This window comes from Scylla paramamosain, chromosome 12, assembly GCF_035594125.1.
Source record: "Scylla paramamosain isolate STU-SP2022 chromosome 12, ASM3559412v1, whole genome shotgun sequence".
In the NCBI taxonomy this organism is placed as follows: domain Eukaryota; kingdom Metazoa; phylum Arthropoda; class Malacostraca; order Decapoda; family Portunidae; genus Scylla; species Scylla paramamosain.
This window is the reverse complement of record NC_087162.1, coordinates 25,992,729-26,010,447: the sequence shown is the minus strand read 5'-3', so window position 1 is coordinate 26,010,447 and position 17,719 is coordinate 25,992,729. Positions and strand designations below refer to the sequence as shown.

Here is a 17,719-nt window from a genome sequence, read left to right as displayed (position 1 = left end):
GAGGGAGGTTTCAAGACATTTATTCATCAATTTTTGACCACTGCTTTGACCCTTTTATGGGACTGGCATTTCAGTGGGCATATTTTTTTTATTGGATTTTTGTTGCCCTTTGCCAGTGTCCTTCCTACATAAAATTTTTTTTTTTTTCTCTCCTCCTTCTCCTCCTCTACGATCCTTATATATATATATATATATATATATATATATATATATATATATATATATATATATATATATATATATATATATATATATATATATATATATATATATATATATCTATTATCTATCTATCTATCTATCTATCTATCTATCTATATATATATATATATATATATATATATATATATATATATATATATATATATATATATATATATATATATATATATATATATATATATATATATATCTTCTACTTACATTTCCTGCCTTTGAGCCCCCGACTTCGCGCTTAGCTCTTGGCCTTCTTTTTGAAAGCGGCGCCCAGGTGACGTGGATAACGTGGCATTGCTCGGCACCTGTTGTGAGCTGCTTCCTCGGCTCCAGGCTCAAACATTACAGGCTTATGATGAAAGAAAAAATACATATTCCTTTTAAAGATTACGGAGAATAAATATAATGGCTTGCTATGAGGAAAAAGGTATCAGGGATGTAAATGTTGCCTGGGTGACGTAGCACTGATGATTGGTGAAAGGTTTTCGGACATAACCACTTAACTCTTTACATATTCTTCTTCTCCATCCACTCAGGTAATACACTAAGATAAATGTACTGCTATTAAATTACTGTTTGATTTTGCAATGTCAGATGCTTTCAGAAATGCGATTAATGTTAATATGATTATTTATGTGGTCTTTCCTCGCCAGCTGGCCAGTGTTGGAGGCGGCAGAGAGGCAGGCGGCGCTCTTGGCGGGCACCTGACACCATGCAGACCAACCAGCGGGAGTTCCTGGGCAGGGCGGAGGATTTTGCAGACCAAGTGAGTGAAATGACAAGCAGACCGTGCATTCCTTGCCAAGGCGTGGAGTCTGTACACTCACATATGCCTGGCTGAGGCAGGTAGGCCGGCCAGGATCTCATCTGGAGGTTGGGCCTTAGGCCAGCTGACCCTCTGTCCTGACTTGGTCTACTGGAAAATGCGGCCTTGACTTGACTCAGTGGATTTACTTACGTGTGAATGGTTCATATTAAGGTGTTGAGGTGACGAGATGAAGGACTGTGACATGACCCACATGTTAGTGAACAGAACCTGCTGACCTACTTGTGTTTACCTGACTGTGTGATGGTCTGACCCAGTAGATGACCCTTGGTGTTGCCAGGACCAAACTGACCCAGTGTAGTAACCAAACCCTGTCTTTGTGGCTGAGGATGTTATGGGCAGCCATACCTCCCTGATTTTTTTTTTGCCTGATCATTTTGATGACTTAAAGGTTCAGGCCATGTTGGGATATATTCGTTTCCCTGCACTTCCATACCAGTCTGTATGATATTTTGGCATTACATAGCATGCTTACTTAACATGGCATCTGCTAATGTTTTACTGTGGTTGGTTACTGCAGATTAGATTACATAATGAATTAGAATCTGTTATTGTAAATCACAGTGTGATCACCACCAGATTTACTACTAATGTTGTGTTTACACTCATTTGGCCATTAGTATGCTAAGCAGTATCATTCCACTTCTTGAAAACATTTGAATTGTAAACATATATATATATTAATGAAAGAACATAATACACTGGCAACTTGTGCTACCAAAACTGTACCATATTGAGGAGCCCATCATCTCAAGGCTCACAAAGCTCTCACTCTCCACTGCAAAAATGTGATGAGTCTGCTCAGTAAGATTGATGAATACAATTAGTGATACATAGAGTCAGCATCTAATTGGGTTATGAGTTTGGTTGGGTACAAATTAATTTGGTTAATGATCAAACATAAATATTGACGATGGAATTAAAAAAATAAATAAAGTTTTTAATTAATTTCCAGAGAAGAAACTAATCTCTACAAGAAAAGCATGAATTATTGGCCAGAAAAAAAAGTAGAGTTAAAGTGCCTCTGAAAATGACTCACGATATTGCTGCCATTAATACCTTTGGATTTGTTGCTGTTTTGAACAATATATGGCACAGAGTTGTGACAGTAAATCCAAATAATAGGATTGTGTTGCTTTTATAACTGTTCCCAAAAATGCAGAAATCTCTACATACAGACTAACCTAATCTTATCTTATCTGCCCGAACTTAACCTTGCCTAATTTGATGTGGCAGAAACAGCTGTTTGTGGCTTCAGCATTGTCTGAACTTCAGATTGGTAGTATAAATTATGTCATATTTAGCTTTCAGCAAGGAGGAGGCACTAGACACCTGCTGAAAGAATAAAGTCTTCTAAACACAACTCTCCTTCACACAACACCACATGTACCTAATGGATACCCTTCACTCAAAATTCAAAATTTTATAATGGCAAATCGTACACTCATCTGGGGAGAGGACCACAAATGTCCCCAAGTTGGACTGCTGTTCTTCTGGTATCAACCCTAAGTGTCTTGACACCCCCCTCAACTTTTTTTTTCCATTAACTTCTGCAACATTCAACCTGTGGAACACCACCTCTCCTCTACTAAACATCATCTTTTCCTCACCAAAATGCTGGTATCTGTGGCAACTGACAGTAGCCCCTTCTTTATTCCCTCCTACTTTCTCTATCCTCATTTTCAATCCAAAGCTGGATGTCATGTTTATGTGCACAATAACTTAACTTGCTCTCATGCCCATGTTCTTGAATCTTCCAAATTTTCCACTATCTGGCTACGACTACAGAGTCACTCAAACTAAATCTGTCTGTGTTGTATACCTCTCACCAGACTCCATTGACTATAAAAATTCTTTTACTGCTTAACTTCCAAAATGGAGCACATTCTGACTTCCTTCCCTTTCACAGAAATCTCTATTGTTGAAGATTTCCATGTTTACCACCAGCTTTAGCTTTCCTCTTCCTTCACTGACTAACCTGTTGAACTAGCGTTTAACTCTGCTATACTTCATGACCCAGAGGAACTGGTGCAGTACCCTACTCGTATTTCTGACTGTCTTGGAGATGCACCCAACATTTTATATCTTTTCCTCACCTCTAATCCTTTTGGTTATACTGTCACTCTGTTTTCTCAGCTGGGCTCCTCCAATCACAACCTCATATCTGTATCTTTTCCTATTGCTCCAATTCCTCCTCAGGATTCCCCGAAGTGGAGGTGCATCTGGCATTTTGCCAGATTTGCTAATTGGGGCCCCTGAGGAGGTATTATACTGATTTTTTCTTGGAATGACCACTGCTTCTGTCTCAGAGATCTGTCTCTGCATGCTGAGTGCATAACAGAGGCATACAATGAAGGCATAAATTTCCCACCTTTCTCTCACCCTAAACCTTCTAAACCTCAGTTTAATACAGCCTGTTCTCTTGCTATACATGATAGAGGGGTGGCCCACAAATGGTACTTGAGCCTTCCATCACCAGAATCTCATGCACTTTATATTTCTGTCTAGAATCATGCCAAGTATGTTCAACTAATCAAAAAACCACTTTCATTAATAGAAATGCCAAAATCTTTCAAGATCTAACCCCTCTCATGACTTCTGGCACCTAACTAAAAAAAATCTCCAATTATGTTATTTCTTAATTTTTCCCTCCTTAATTTTAATCTGATGGCACCACTGCCATCTCATTTATCTGTAAAACTTAACTTTTTGCTCAAACCTTTGCCAAAAATAACTTGGATAATTCATGGCTTTTTTGCTAAAAATAACTTGGATGATTCCTGGTATGTTTGTTCCTCTCCTCCACCCTCCAACTATTTCATGCTACCCATTAAGATCCTTCACAGTGATGTTTTTCATGCTGTCACTGGGCTTATGGAGCTGATGGGGTACCTCCTATTGTTCTCTGAAACTGTGCCTCCGTGCTTGCACCTTGCCTAGTCAAGCTCTTCCAACTCTGTCTATCAACATCTATCTTTTCTACTGGAAGTTTTCTTCCATAAAAGGGTGACTGCTCTAATCCCTTAAACTACTGTCCTATTGCTTTAATTTCCTACCTCTCTGAAGTTTTTTAATCCATATATCTGATTGTCAGTATGGGTTCTGTCATGGCTGCTCTACTGGTGACCTGGGTTTCCTTACTGAGTCTTGGTCAACCTCTTTTAGGGATTTAGGTGAAACTTTTGCTGTTGCTTTAGACACATCAAAAACTTTTGATAGTCTGGCACAAAGCTTTGATTTCCAAACTACCTTCCTACAGCTTCTATCCTTCTCTCTGTAACCTCATCTCAAGTTTCTTTTGTGATCATTCTATTGCTGCTGTGGTAGATGGTCACTGTTCTTCAAAGTCTATGAACAATGGTGTTTCCTAGGGTTCTTTCCTGTCATCCACTCTTCCTATTATTTATCAGTGATCTTACCCAAACTTCTTGTCCTATTCACTCTTACACTGATGATACATACCACCCAGCACTTTTCCACATCTTTTGATAAATATACAACCCTTCAAGAAGTAAACAGTTCATGCAGGGAAGCCACAGAATGCCTGACTTCTGATCTCTCTGAAATTTTTGACTGTGGCAGAGCAAACTTAGTATTGTTTTAATACCTAAAAATTCAATTCCTTAATCTATCAACTTGACACAACCTTCCTCATAACTATCCCCTCTTCAATGGCAGTCAACTTTCCCCCCTCTTCTACACTGAGCATGCCCACGCCTCCGCTCCACCCGCTGCCTCACTGCACAAGATTTTCTATTTTCTCTCACTCCTATTCTGCCCACCTGTCTAATGCAAGAATTAACCAGTATTTTCAATAATTCTTTCCTTTTTCTGTAAATTCTGAAACTCCCTGCCTGCTTCTGTATATCCTTTGTATAACTTGAACACTTTTAAGAGGGAAGTTTGGAGACACTTATCCTTCAGTTTTTTGCAATGTTTTCTGACCAGCACCTCATTGGACATTTTTTATTCCCTTTTCAATTTTGGTATCCTTGGCTGGTGCTCCTCCTATGTTAGAAAAAATAAATGTTGCCTTCTGCAAATGATTTCCCTAAACTTTTTTTTTCTGTAGTACTGAGAATTTGTGTAGTTACTCTTCAAATATACTTTCCAGTATGACTCCTTTGCCATAAATTTCACCATTAGACTCATCACATAATGTAATGGCCAGAGTTTGCCAGAGGAGTAGCAACAATATAAATTGGATAGTTTTTGAACTAGTGTATAAATATCAGTCGGAGTGAAGTGCCCAAATCTTTACAATTTTTCTAAATGATGGCACCAACAGTACAACTGGCATGTGAAGAGCAATCTCATCCACAGCACACAGCAGGCTAAAGAATAAAGCTATGCATGTTTAATACATACTCATTACTCACCCATATATTCATTCACAACATTAATAAAATGTATTGACAAGAATCATAACATGCACTCCTACACTTGCCCATCTAAGACATTTACAATATCTTTCTCATTTCCATCTATATCTGACTGTAAAATGTAGTAGTTTCCTCTGTATGAGGATGTTACATGCCACTGATATGTAGTACCACTAATAACTACTATATATTGCTGTATCACACATTATAATGTATATGTATGAAGGGAAAGTCAGTAACAATGATTATGGATATCAATTTGCTCACTGTGACATAACTTTGTCCCAGTGAGTCATCTGTTGTGGGAGTTTGGTTACATCTTGATTCAGCCTGGTTGATACCCACTTGCGGAACTAGTTATGCCTTGTGGAGTTTCTATCCAAAGAAAATAGATTGGCGCTGGATAGTGACTACAGAGAGTAACCTTAAATTAGTTTTTGTTAAGTTCGGTAATGTTAGATTTACTTGAATTATTTTGACAAACTCATCAAACTGAGAAATTTTTTATTGCTTATCAAATACCTTCTGTCACTCCTTCCCATAACAACCCTCTCAAACTCTAGATTTGTGAAACTTAAACTTACCAAGGCCACTGAGTGAACTGATTCAGATTACAAATTTAGTTTCCAGCTTAATCTTATCCTCAAGTTTTGTGGAACCCCTTGTGTAAATGCGACACAGTTACCTTCTGATGTAAGGAAGCAAGTTGCTACTATAGGGCAGCTTCCCAGAAATTCATTATTTAGACGATGAAAAATATGATTGATAAAGGTATGCCTTTACTCTTTTAAACTTTAGCGCCATTATTTATTTTATAGATATTAAGACGGTGGAAACACCCTGTGTTCACCAACAACAAGTTTGAGGCCCTTGGGAAGGTGGAACCTTTAGGTGGGACGCAGAAGGAAAGCAAGCCACTGACAGTGAAGCAATTCCCAGATTAACTTGATTACATGCACTTCCTTCTATATGCTAATTCATTACTTTAATGTACATAGTATGTATGCAATAACCTCTGATATGATATTTCTGCATGTAGTAAATGCATGCATCTCATTGCTTGACAAATCTGGTGGTGTTTTTATCACATAGGTATGTGTTTGTGATTCACTCATTTAATTACCAAGCACTGTAAGTCAGTTTTTACAAAAGGATGTATTCATGTTTGCCCAAAGTATGTACAGGTATTTCTGACAAATTAACATACTGAATATCACTGCTTGCTAGCTCATTGAAACATCTTAATGTTTGCACCATGCTCAAGTTACTAAGGGTTTTCACAGATGAGTCAGTAATTACCATTCTTGAGCAAGAGTGCGATAAAAAGTTTGTCTTACCTTTAGACTGGACTGCATGAGCTGTAAGTTTTCTCAAGGAGGGTAGTGATGATGATGAAGAGTCTAGCATGTGATCCTTAAAACTGGGTGAATTACAGTGTGTGTTTCCTTCCATTTTGTTGAACAAACCTAGGGTCTGCAGAAACCAGGAATTTGGATTAAGAAAGAAAAAATAATTAAAATTTACTGAAATGCACCAAAACTAATTTCAAAGGAATCCATGCTCCATTATGGGATGTCAAATAATGAATATGCCTAGGGAGATTACTCTGAAGGCCAGAAATATCCCTAAGCAGCAGGACACACACACACACACACACACACACACACACACACACACACACACACACACACACACACACACACACACACACACACACACACACACACACACACACACACACACACACACACACTTGGCTAAAGATTTAACTTCATTATTTACCTCATTCTTACCTCAAGCAAGCCACCTAATACATATATAATCTTCTAATTACTATCCACCATCTCCATGATTTTATTGTTCATCATTTAGCATTTCACTCATTCCTTTCTTATAGTCCTCTCTTATTCCTTTAACCCTAAGCCTTTCAGTCCTAAGCCACCTCCTCTCTTTCTTTAATAATTTTCTCTAGAATTCTCTCTGTCAGTGAATTTCATTTCATTATTTTTGCTTAATGCTTCTCTATCCATACATCTATCACATTTGCTTTCTGTCTTTTAACCACAGTCATATAGTCCATCATTCTCTTCAGCTCACCCTGTCTTCTTAATGATGTTTTGCTAGAAACAGACCCTGCTCATAACTAACATTACTAGCATCTCATCTTCTCCATTTCATTAAAGTCCTTCCCAATTTCCCATCACTTCATCTATTCTTTCATCACCCAGTTTGTATTCATATCCTTCACAGTCACCTTTATAACTTTCACAAATTTGTATGTGTATTTGCCAAGTCATTGCAGAATATAATTTCAGAATACACTATTTTGACATACAGTTAAGAAACTCCTAGTACTTAGATACATACAATAGATGCAGTGCATGAGGCCCAGTAAAACATTCATACAAACTTTCAATTCCACCAGTTCCTGCGGTACAGCAAGAATTACCTGCCTCATGTAGCACGACTGTGTTTGGTCAGCACCTTCCTGGAGGATGGGCTTCGCATGTGGTGGCAATGGCATGAGCAGCGCGAATACATGGACATCTCGTGGGGCTGTGGCTACTTCTTGGCCACTGTCTTTGTCCTGGTGAACTTGGTCGGTCAGTTGGGAGGAGTGTTCATGGTGCTCTTTCGCAAAAAGGTTGAGGTGGCGTGTGGCCTCCTCCTCTTCATTGTGGTTCTGCAGGTGAGTGGGCCTTGGCTCTGGGAAGACACCGTAATGGATAAGGATAGAGTTGAGCTAAGGGATAATGATGTATGTAGAATGAGACAAGCACAGGAACTGAATGATATGGCTGTTAAAGCTGAAACTGAGGGACAGACATTAGGTGGAGCTGGAATGCAGGGAGTAGCACCCTTCCATTTTTCCAGGTGACTTAACTTTCTCAGTGTTGCATTTCATCACCTCTGCTTTATTCTTTCCCTCTCCACCTGCTTGACATGTACATTTATCATAAACATTGTTATTACCTTCACCATTCATTCTGCTCACATTACAGGTACCCCTAGTGTAACTTCCATAGTTTGAATACTGAATGTTCATGTTTATTGCATATTCAGGTCTCACTTTCTATGCAACTATTCTTGTATGCATCTTCAGACAGTGTGAACTTTACATGAAATTCACTCCATGCATACTGAATATGTGTTTTCTGGTGTAATTTGATACTGTAAATATTACAGATAATGTTAAATAGCAGATAATTATATAATGAGTTTCTAGTTTTTCTTTCATAGAAGTTATTCACACTCATAGAACATAAATAGTTCATGTACTGGCACTTGTGCCATGTCGGACAAGTACTGGGACATTGTGCCCATTCATGCAGCTGTGGAATTTTGTGCTTGGTGTATTTGTGTTTATTGAGGTTCACAACAAGTAGTAGATTTATTGTCAATTCAGAGTGGTCATATACACACACACACACACCTTATCACATTTTTGATGATGTGGATTTATTTTTGGATAGTTTTCTCTCTAACGTATCAAATAAATCATGACATTAGATTATAGATATTTTTTTAAAGAACTCTTAGTAGATTATTGCAAGTTGATATATGAAGTTTTATTGACAATATTGTTGATAATTACATTTTTTTGTTAATGTAAACATTTTGGTTTTCAGAAGTGTTCATTGGATTATTATAATCTATTATGCAGTTCTTGGCTGTGGTTAGTAGAATGTCTATTAACATGTGTGTTTGTCTGTCCATGAATTACTAAGAGAGGTGGAAAGCCTCAAACTGTTAGTGACAGGTAACCATCATGGAGGGCAGGCAGTCATACAGTTTCATTCTTTCATAACCTGTATGACAGTATACTCTATTATCATGCATTTTCTAGCAAAGTCTCCATGTGTAGAAGGCACTGAAATGATAAGCTTCATTTCCATTCCAGACTATTGCCTACCAGATCTTGTGGGACATGCAGTTTCTGTTCCGTAATCTGGCACTGGTGGGCGGCCTGGCACTAGTGTTGGCTGAGAGCAAGAAGGAGGCACGGTCTATCTTTGCTGGTGTGCCTTCACTGGGGGAGAACAAGCCCAAGACTTACCTCATGTTGGGAGGACGCATCCTTCTTGTGTTCATGTTCCTCACACTTGTCAGATTTGAGTTCTCCATCATGCAGGTGAGGAGAGCCAGTAGTGCTGTGCTTTAACTTTTCCAGAGAGAAGTGTGACAACCAGTGGTTTTGCCTCGATGGAAATTTTTTTGCTCCTCAAGCTTTGATGTATAATAGTGTACACTGAAACAAGTGACAATGAGTCTTATATTATTTATTTATTTTATTTATTTAGAAAGAATAGAATATTTATTTTCTTTTTATTTTCTCCCTCAATAGAACCACAAACCATTCATTGAATAATAATAACAAATAACACATTTATCCCGATTAATATCATCTAATAAATAAAAAAAATATTAAAAACATTTGAATTTTTCAGATTTCTCAGATAAATACATAAAAAGTAAATTTAATAAAAATAAATAGAAAAGGCAGTCATTTACAGAATAATTGGAAAAATTTTTCTAATTGTTACTATCTCTAGAAGAACATATAAATTTTTTATAACTTAATTTCTTTAGAGAGCTTTATTGTACTGAGATTAATGTCCCCCAAAATATTCTTTTTTTGTTTTATATTGATTCTCCCTTTCTCTATTGACAAAAACAATCTAGGAGGAAAAACATAAGAAATTTTGAATTGTTCTTTGAATGGACAGGTGGACGGGTATGCTATATTAATAAGTTACAGTAAGACTTCACATCTTGGACATTTAATAGATACCAAAAACATTGCTTAGATTGGATTATGTGAATATTTGGGTAGGATTATGATAGAGCAAAAGATTGGGCAAGCTACTGGTCTGCTGCTCCTTAATCCTCATTGCTGCTATCACTGGCATCACCACCACCCTCCTCCTCCTCCTCCTCACCATAAATTTTGACAAAGCTAAAGTAAGTGAAAGTAAAGAAAAAGTGCCAGACTATCGGCTTGCTAACTTTGAGAGACTTCGCATGCAGCTTGCATCCATAGACTGGAATGAACTGCTGGGAACACCAGACATTAACAAAGCATGGGAAGTGTTTGCTAAAAAGTTAAGTGAAACTGCGATTTTGTGTGTACCACAACGAAACAGAAGGAAGGTAAAAAACACCAAACCGAAATGGTGGAATAATGAAATCAGATGCTGCCTTCTGGCTAAGAAAAATGCGTACCACAAATACCTACTAACAAAATAATAATGATAAACTAGAGCACGACAGATTGCGTAAAAAAACTAAAAAAGCTGATCAAATGCAGCAAAAAATCTGTTGAAGCTCAGATCATGAACTCATGTAAAATGAACCCAAAAGAATTTTACAGCTATGTAAAAACAAAAAGGGTCTTAACATCAACGATTGGTCCACTAATAACAGAAAATGGCAAAAAAAAATAGAAAGCGAAACAGACATAGCGAACACCCTGAACGAGTACTTTTCAAGTCTTCATGACTGAGGATGTTCTGGGCAGTCTGCCGACCCCCACGCCTCAGTCATGAGGCACCACGCTGCCAGACTTCACCATCACAGAAAGTGAAATCCTCTCAGTCACGAAGAGCATGAACGTAAACAAAACACCCAGGCCAGACAAGATATCACCCAGGCTTCTTAAAGAGGCAAGAAATGAGCTCATGAAACCACTTACAATTTTATTCAATAAAACTTTACTAGCGAATGGAAACTAGCAAATGTCATGCCAGTCTTTATAAAAGGAAATAAATCTCTCCCAGCCAATTACAGGTCGATCAGTCTCACTTCAGTAGTGTGCAAGCTGATGGAAACAATAATCAGAGATAAAATTGTTAAATATTTAGAAGAAAATAAAATCATAAAGGATCCGCAACACGGTTTCAGAACCAAGCGTTCCTGCTTAACAAACTTGCTAGACTTCTTCTATGAAGTATTTAACTCGTATGACGAGACAAAAGCTGTTGATATTATGTACCTTGATTTCCACAAAGCTTTCGACACTGTTCCCCATAAGAGACTCATCAGTAAAGTAAAAGCTCACGGCATTGCCGGAAACACCCTGAAATGGCTGAGAGACTGGCTCTCTGACAGAAAACAGCGTGTTGTGATAAATGGAAAAGAGTCAGATTGGTAAAAGGTAAATAGCAGCATTCCTCAAGGCTCTGTATTAGGAGCAGTACACTTTATAATGTACATTAATGATATTGATGAAGGGATAAATTGCAAAATAAGTAAATTTGCTGACGACACCAAAGTAACAAGTAGAGTAACATCTGTGTCACAATGGCAGGAACTGCAGTGTGACCTCAATAAACTAACAAGCTGGGCAAAAAAATGGCAGATGAGATTCAATATAGAAAAGTGTAAAATTCTACATATTGGAAGCAACAATGTTCAGGCGAGATATGTAATGAATAACATGCCACTGTCAAGCACCGATAAAGAAAAAGATCTTGGTGTCATTGTGTCAAACAACCTAAAGCCGAGTCAACACTGCACAGAAACAGTAAAGACGGCAAATAAATTAGTAGGGTTTATTGGAAGAACCTTTGAATTTAAATCAGAGAAGGTTATACTTTCCTTATATAACTCACTGGTGCACCCTCATCTAGAATACTGTGTACATTTCTGGTCACCATATTACAAAAAAGACATTGAAAAATTGGAAAAGATACAGCACAGAGTCACAAAGATGATTCCAAGATTATGCAGTATGAGGAATTACTGGAAGAACTAAACCTATTTAGTTTAACAAAGCGCAGGATAAGAGGAGACCTAATTGAAGTGTTCAAAATTTTCAAAGGATATAGTAACATAGATGCACATAAATATTTTACCATTGATCATTCTAACCTAACAAGAAATAATGGATTCAAGATTATACCCAAACATTTTAAATCCCACAAGGCCAAACATTTTTTCTTTAATCGTATAGTAAATATATGGAATAAACTTCCTGCAGAAATTGTGAACAGCAATACTATTGAATCATTCAAAAATAAAATAGACAAATATTTAAAAGCAAATCCCCAACAAGCTCTCTTCTTGTCCAAACAATTACTAAATTCACTAATAAACTCTTATTTTACAGACACCCATTTTATTATAAATAGCATTAACTTTCAGATAGACATATAGAGTTCACCATAGGGTGAATAGGCGTATAGAGTTCACCATAGGGTGAATAGTAGAATTTCCTTTCATCCTTTCCCATGAAAATTCCATGTCAGTTTTTCCATACTGCATGGTACTTTTTCCTACTATTTCCATGCCAACACTAGCTGAAGGGAACGGTGGGTGGGGAGGAGCCTTCTGCTATGCTGTCCTGTCTCTCTTCCCTGTAGCTAATTAGAAGTAGTTACCAAACAGCCTTGCAAGGACCAAAAGGTCTGTTGCTGTTTGGCTTTCCTTTGTATTCCTTTGTATTCCTCCTCCTCCTCCTCCTCCTTGCTACCATTGTACCATATCAAGCAGACCATTGTTAGTAGTTTGATAAGTACCTTTGCCAGCACAGGCACAGGCTTCAGTACTTTTCAGAATGAAGGATCTGTTCTTATTTCTTTATTTGTTGCCATAATTTCATTCAAGGATAGAAGAATACTTTTCTTTACCTACTGACTCAGCCTCACTTTGGTCCCACAGATATTCCAGATAGTCATTGGTGGCCTACTGATGGCCCTGGTGGCAGTGGGCTACAAAACCAAGCTGAGCGCCTTCTTGCTGGTGCTGTGGCTTACTGTGTTCAATGTTTATGTCAATGCCTGGTGGAGCATTCCCTCATACAAGCCAATGAGAGACTTCCTTAAATATGACTTTTTCCAGGTGAGTGATATGAAAAGAGTGAAGGGAAATTATATTGCAAGGAGAAGGGGAAGAGAGAGAGACTGACAGACCATTAAAGGGAATATTTTATTCTATGAATTCTATGAATGTGTGGTGCCTTGTATATAAACAGATAGGTTATTATAATGCTAAGAGTATGAATGATGTCTGTTGTGCTTTGTTTGGTCCACTCCATATGGGATTGCAGGGTTGGTATAGAGATAGATGCAGTGGAACCTCGGTTACCGAATGTCTCCCTTTTTGAACAACTCAGTTTTTAAAAAAAAATTTTAACTCACAATTTGTTCATTTTTTGAACAAAGTTTCTTGATTTCAAATACTACAAGAAGTAGCAAAAGGTGTCATTTATTGCTAATTTATAGTTTCTATAAATATTTCCTTAATTTTTATATATTTGGAGGAAAGACACAGAGGTTGAGACAGTAATCCAATCTTTGAAATAAGTTAAATGTGATCCTGTTGAAGAACCTCAACGTAAACAAATAAGACTCGGAGCTCAGGAATAATTTCAAACCTCTTGTGGCTCTCTCTTTGACCCACAATGCCATCACTATTGTGCAACTGCTTTTTCACAGTAGCTTTTCCCAGCAGCAAGATGTCTAAATGTTATGATCATCTTCATTTTGACGGTGAGTGGATTGTGCCTCTGTGTGTCACTCTGTAAAGCTTCCCTCACTTGATCAGTGACAAAGAGAATGCCTGCATGGTCTAAATAATATCTTTTGATGAATTCTATGTCAGTTTATTCTATACATTCTTTCTGGATACAAAATTTCTAAGCTGGAGATGTTGTGAAGCGGCCATCTTAGCATTGGGAGTGTTAGTCATTACCCACTAAGACATGGTGGACCAGTGTCTGAGAACGGATTAATCTATTTTACATTGATTCCTGTGGGGGAAAATAGTTTAAATTTTTTAACATTTGAATGGCATTCAGGAACCGATTAAGTTTGAAAACCAAGGTTCCACTGTATATTATTATTATGTCAAATGTAGGATGAAAGAAGCAGAAAAAGTATGGAGATATGTAGAATAGATAGTATTTCTACATTATCATCTCTTGTCTGCTCTTGATATTGGATTTCCTTCCTATGTTTTGTGTGCTCTTGATACTTTATTTTCTCCCTTTGTTTTTTGTGCTTGATAATGGGTTTCCCCCCGACATAAATTTGAATTGTTACTCATTTAAACACCATTATCACATCTCTTATCTGTCTCTTTCCTCCAGCTTTTGTGTGTGCATGTATTTACCACATTTTACTATATGGGATCCAAACAAAGCTAATTTTCTCCTGTCATCATATCTTTATTTGTCCAATTTCTCTATAAATGTGTTCACTATATGCTGTAACCACATCTTCCATTGAGTCATTCCAGATGTCTGTAGTTTGATGTGGAAAGCTATGTTTTTTGTTACCAGAGTGCATACCCTTGTTCTTATTTATCTGCCTTCTCATACATTTCTTTCTTCCATTTATGGCACTAGATCTTGTCTGTCAACCTTTTTCCATTTATTAGAGTATACATCATTATCAGGTCTCCTCTTCCTTTTCTGTCTTGTAATGTTGATAATCCCATTTCTTTCAGTCTCTCCTTATAGTTTAGGTCCTTCAAATCTGGATTAATCTTTGTAACTGCCCTCTATATTCTTTCTAAATTCCTTATATCTTTTTTCCTATATGTAACCATACCACTGTGTGTGTGTGTGTGTGTGTGTGTGTGTGATACATTGCTATCATCATGAATGCACTTTTTGACAGACCTTATCCGTGATTGGTGGCCTGCTGATGCTCATCTCCCTGGGTCCTGGTGGTGTCAGCATGGATGAGCATAAGAAGCAGTGGTAGGTGGCAGCAGCAACAGCAGCAGCTGCAGCTCTGGATTTTATCTCTTTTTAGTGCTGAAGCCACAAAACATTTTTAAGCTAAGAGAACATTTCAAAAAAATTACATTGCACTTTTTTAAGGTTTCCACTTGTTATTACATGAGTAAATTATTAAAGATTATATTTGAGTTTATATGTGAAGTAAAGTATCTAATGTTAAATGTTTTAATAAGTTATCCTGTCGTCAGGCTCACACACCATCTTTTTATGTTAATTCAGTAAATATTTTAATGTAATGCTATTGATTTGTGAATGTTGATCAGAGAGTTTGGTATCTCCCTCGTTTGGCAGAAAGAGTGCCTGTCTGTGTTTGCTCCTTTGTTATTTAATGGTGGCCTTGGTGTGAAAGCTGTGATGGGAGTGCATCATGGGGGTGCTGCCTGGCACACGAAGGCCCACGGCTCTCAAAAGGCTCACCTCAAAGTTCAGCTTCTTGGTGTTTCTAGGGGTTATGGTTAATCTCATACTGAGCACAATGTTCATATAAACTCTGTGTTTGTATGTTTGTGTGTGTGTGCATGTGTGTGTGTGTGTGTGTGTGTATGTGTGTGTGTGTGTGTGTGTGTGTGTGTGTGTGTGTGTGTGTGTGTGCACACTTATGTTTTGGTAGGGTGACAGACGGTGTGCATCTGATTCTTTTATGATATAATTTATGGTTTCTTGAATCAGTTCTCATTGCAGTTTGAAAATTTTGACCTTGTGGCTTTCTAAGCCTTCCATCCATGGGTCTGTCTTGGCCTGCCTAGTGCAGCCATACTTCAGAGCAAGAAAGCTCTTGTATTCTGTGAACTTTCATAAAGTACACCTTTAAATGAATGTAAAAAGGGTTAGTTTTGTAGAAAAAATCAAATGTAAAAAAAAGTTTTCACAAGTTAATTAACACCTTTTAGGACCTTTTTTTCACATGAAATTTGTTTTATATGTACTGATATTTTACTAAGCAGTTCAATTGATGGTGTTGCTGGAAATATTTGTAACTTTTGTTAGTAGGCTATTAATAAAGATTGTTCATAGGTTTTGTTTAACATCAACATTTTGCATGCATCTTATGTATGTATTGTAACAGTGATGTGATGAGCACTGACAAGGGAGGGCAGTGTCATGGTAAACACAGAAGCAACTGCTGAAGTATGTACATACGATTTTCACCTCGCCATTGAAATCTGGATCAGGAGGAGAGACTTTAGAGTGGGACAGGAAGGGATGAGCCTTATTATAGTGTCACAATGAGTACAACTATTTTCATGCTAACTGCACTTCTGATTTTGCTAACTGCATGCCTCCCCTCCTCCCACGGCCTCGCTGCACAAGACTTTCTTCTTTCTCTCACTCGTATTCTGTCCACCTCTCTAATGCAAGAGTTAACCAATATTGTCAATCATTCATCCCTTTCTCTGGTAAATTCTGGAACTCCCTGTCTGCTTATGTATTCCAGCTTCCTATGACTTTAATTCCTTTAAGAGGGAGGTTTCATGACACTTATCCTTCAATTTTTTACTACCACTTTGGATCTTATTCGGAGACTGGCATCCCAGTCGGTTTTTTTTTTGGGTGGGGGGCAATTTTTGTTGCCCTTGGCTGGTGTCCCTCCTACATAAAAAAGAAGAAAAAAAAAAATGGGACATGCACTTAAAGATTACAAGTCATGAACTGAATACAGAACAGATAGTTAACAGAAGCATGAAAAGTGACATGGAAGTACTGTTGTTGACATTCAGTATAGGAACCATGTGAAAACTATTTTTTTGGTGTTCCTGTCTTGGCAGCTAATCTAGTCATTAGTAGACAAATTATTGGTGTGTGTGTGGATAGTGACAGCTTTCCAGAGGCACTGAGTGTTGTTTGCAATGGACACAGGGAGCTGGACTGATATTAGTTAATTATCCTTTATGTATTTAGTATATGTACCTTACTAGCTTTTCGGAAATATTTAGTACATTCAATCGTTCTGTGGTATACTGCCAAAAGTTTAATTAACTTTCATTTATAATTGTCTTGATGCTAAGAAGTCTGATGTAAATATAGTTAAAGTAACTACATATTTTGATATATAGGAAATTAAATGGAGCCATGATAGATTTTTCTGTCTAATCTGGGAAGACCAAATCAAATTTAAGAGAAAAATGCCTTAAACGGCCGCTGAGTCTAAGCCAACTAAAGTGTGAATGGAGAATTATTGCTGATACTTTTTTGAGGGAGGTTCTCAGTCATAGCTAGTGAGTATCGTATTTGGATATAAGTAATGGTAATGGAGGTATAGTATTTACATACACAAACATGAGGACTAGAATGGCTGTTGAAAATAACATGAAAGAAAATATGGATGTTCTTGTTTGATCAAAGTGTAGTAACTGGGTGAAGATGATGGAACTTGCGTAAGATGTGATAAGATTCAAATATGGATTAGTGTGGGCATGACTGCAAAAAGAAAAAAAAAGGATGCGCAATCAGAGAATAATGAATCTCTCTCTCTCTCTCTCTCTCTCTCTCTCTCTCAAGAAAAAAATGTAATAATCATGATGGACTAGAATGGATACGTAAGAATGGAGT

General features: G+C 37.4%; 1 protein-coding gene across 2 annotated transcripts in view; it reads left to right on the top strand.

The window, feature by feature from the left end:
• Positions 1–16,182, top strand: part of LOC135105976 (surfeit locus protein 4 homolog) — a 19,985-nt gene extending 3,803 nt beyond the window's left edge. Inside the window, exons 1-6 of one of the 2 annotated variants that reach the window (XM_064014714.1) lie at positions 616–752; positions 870–982; positions 7,850–8,113; positions 9,326–9,556; positions 13,084–13,263; positions 15,045–16,182. In XM_064014714.1, the coding sequence (XP_063870784.1) occupies positions 929–982; positions 7,850–8,113; positions 9,326–9,556; positions 13,084–13,263; positions 15,045–15,131 (816 nt within the window). In that variant the 5' untranslated portion in view covers positions 616–752; positions 870–928 and the 3' untranslated portion in view covers positions 15,132–16,182. Of the gene's footprint in view, positions 1–615; positions 753–869; positions 983–7,849; positions 8,114–9,325; positions 9,557–13,083; positions 13,264–15,044 lie in introns of those variants that run through there. The other variant, XM_064014715.1, reaches the window with a different exon arrangement.
• The last annotated feature ends 1,537 nt before the right edge of the window (positions 16,183–17,719 follow it).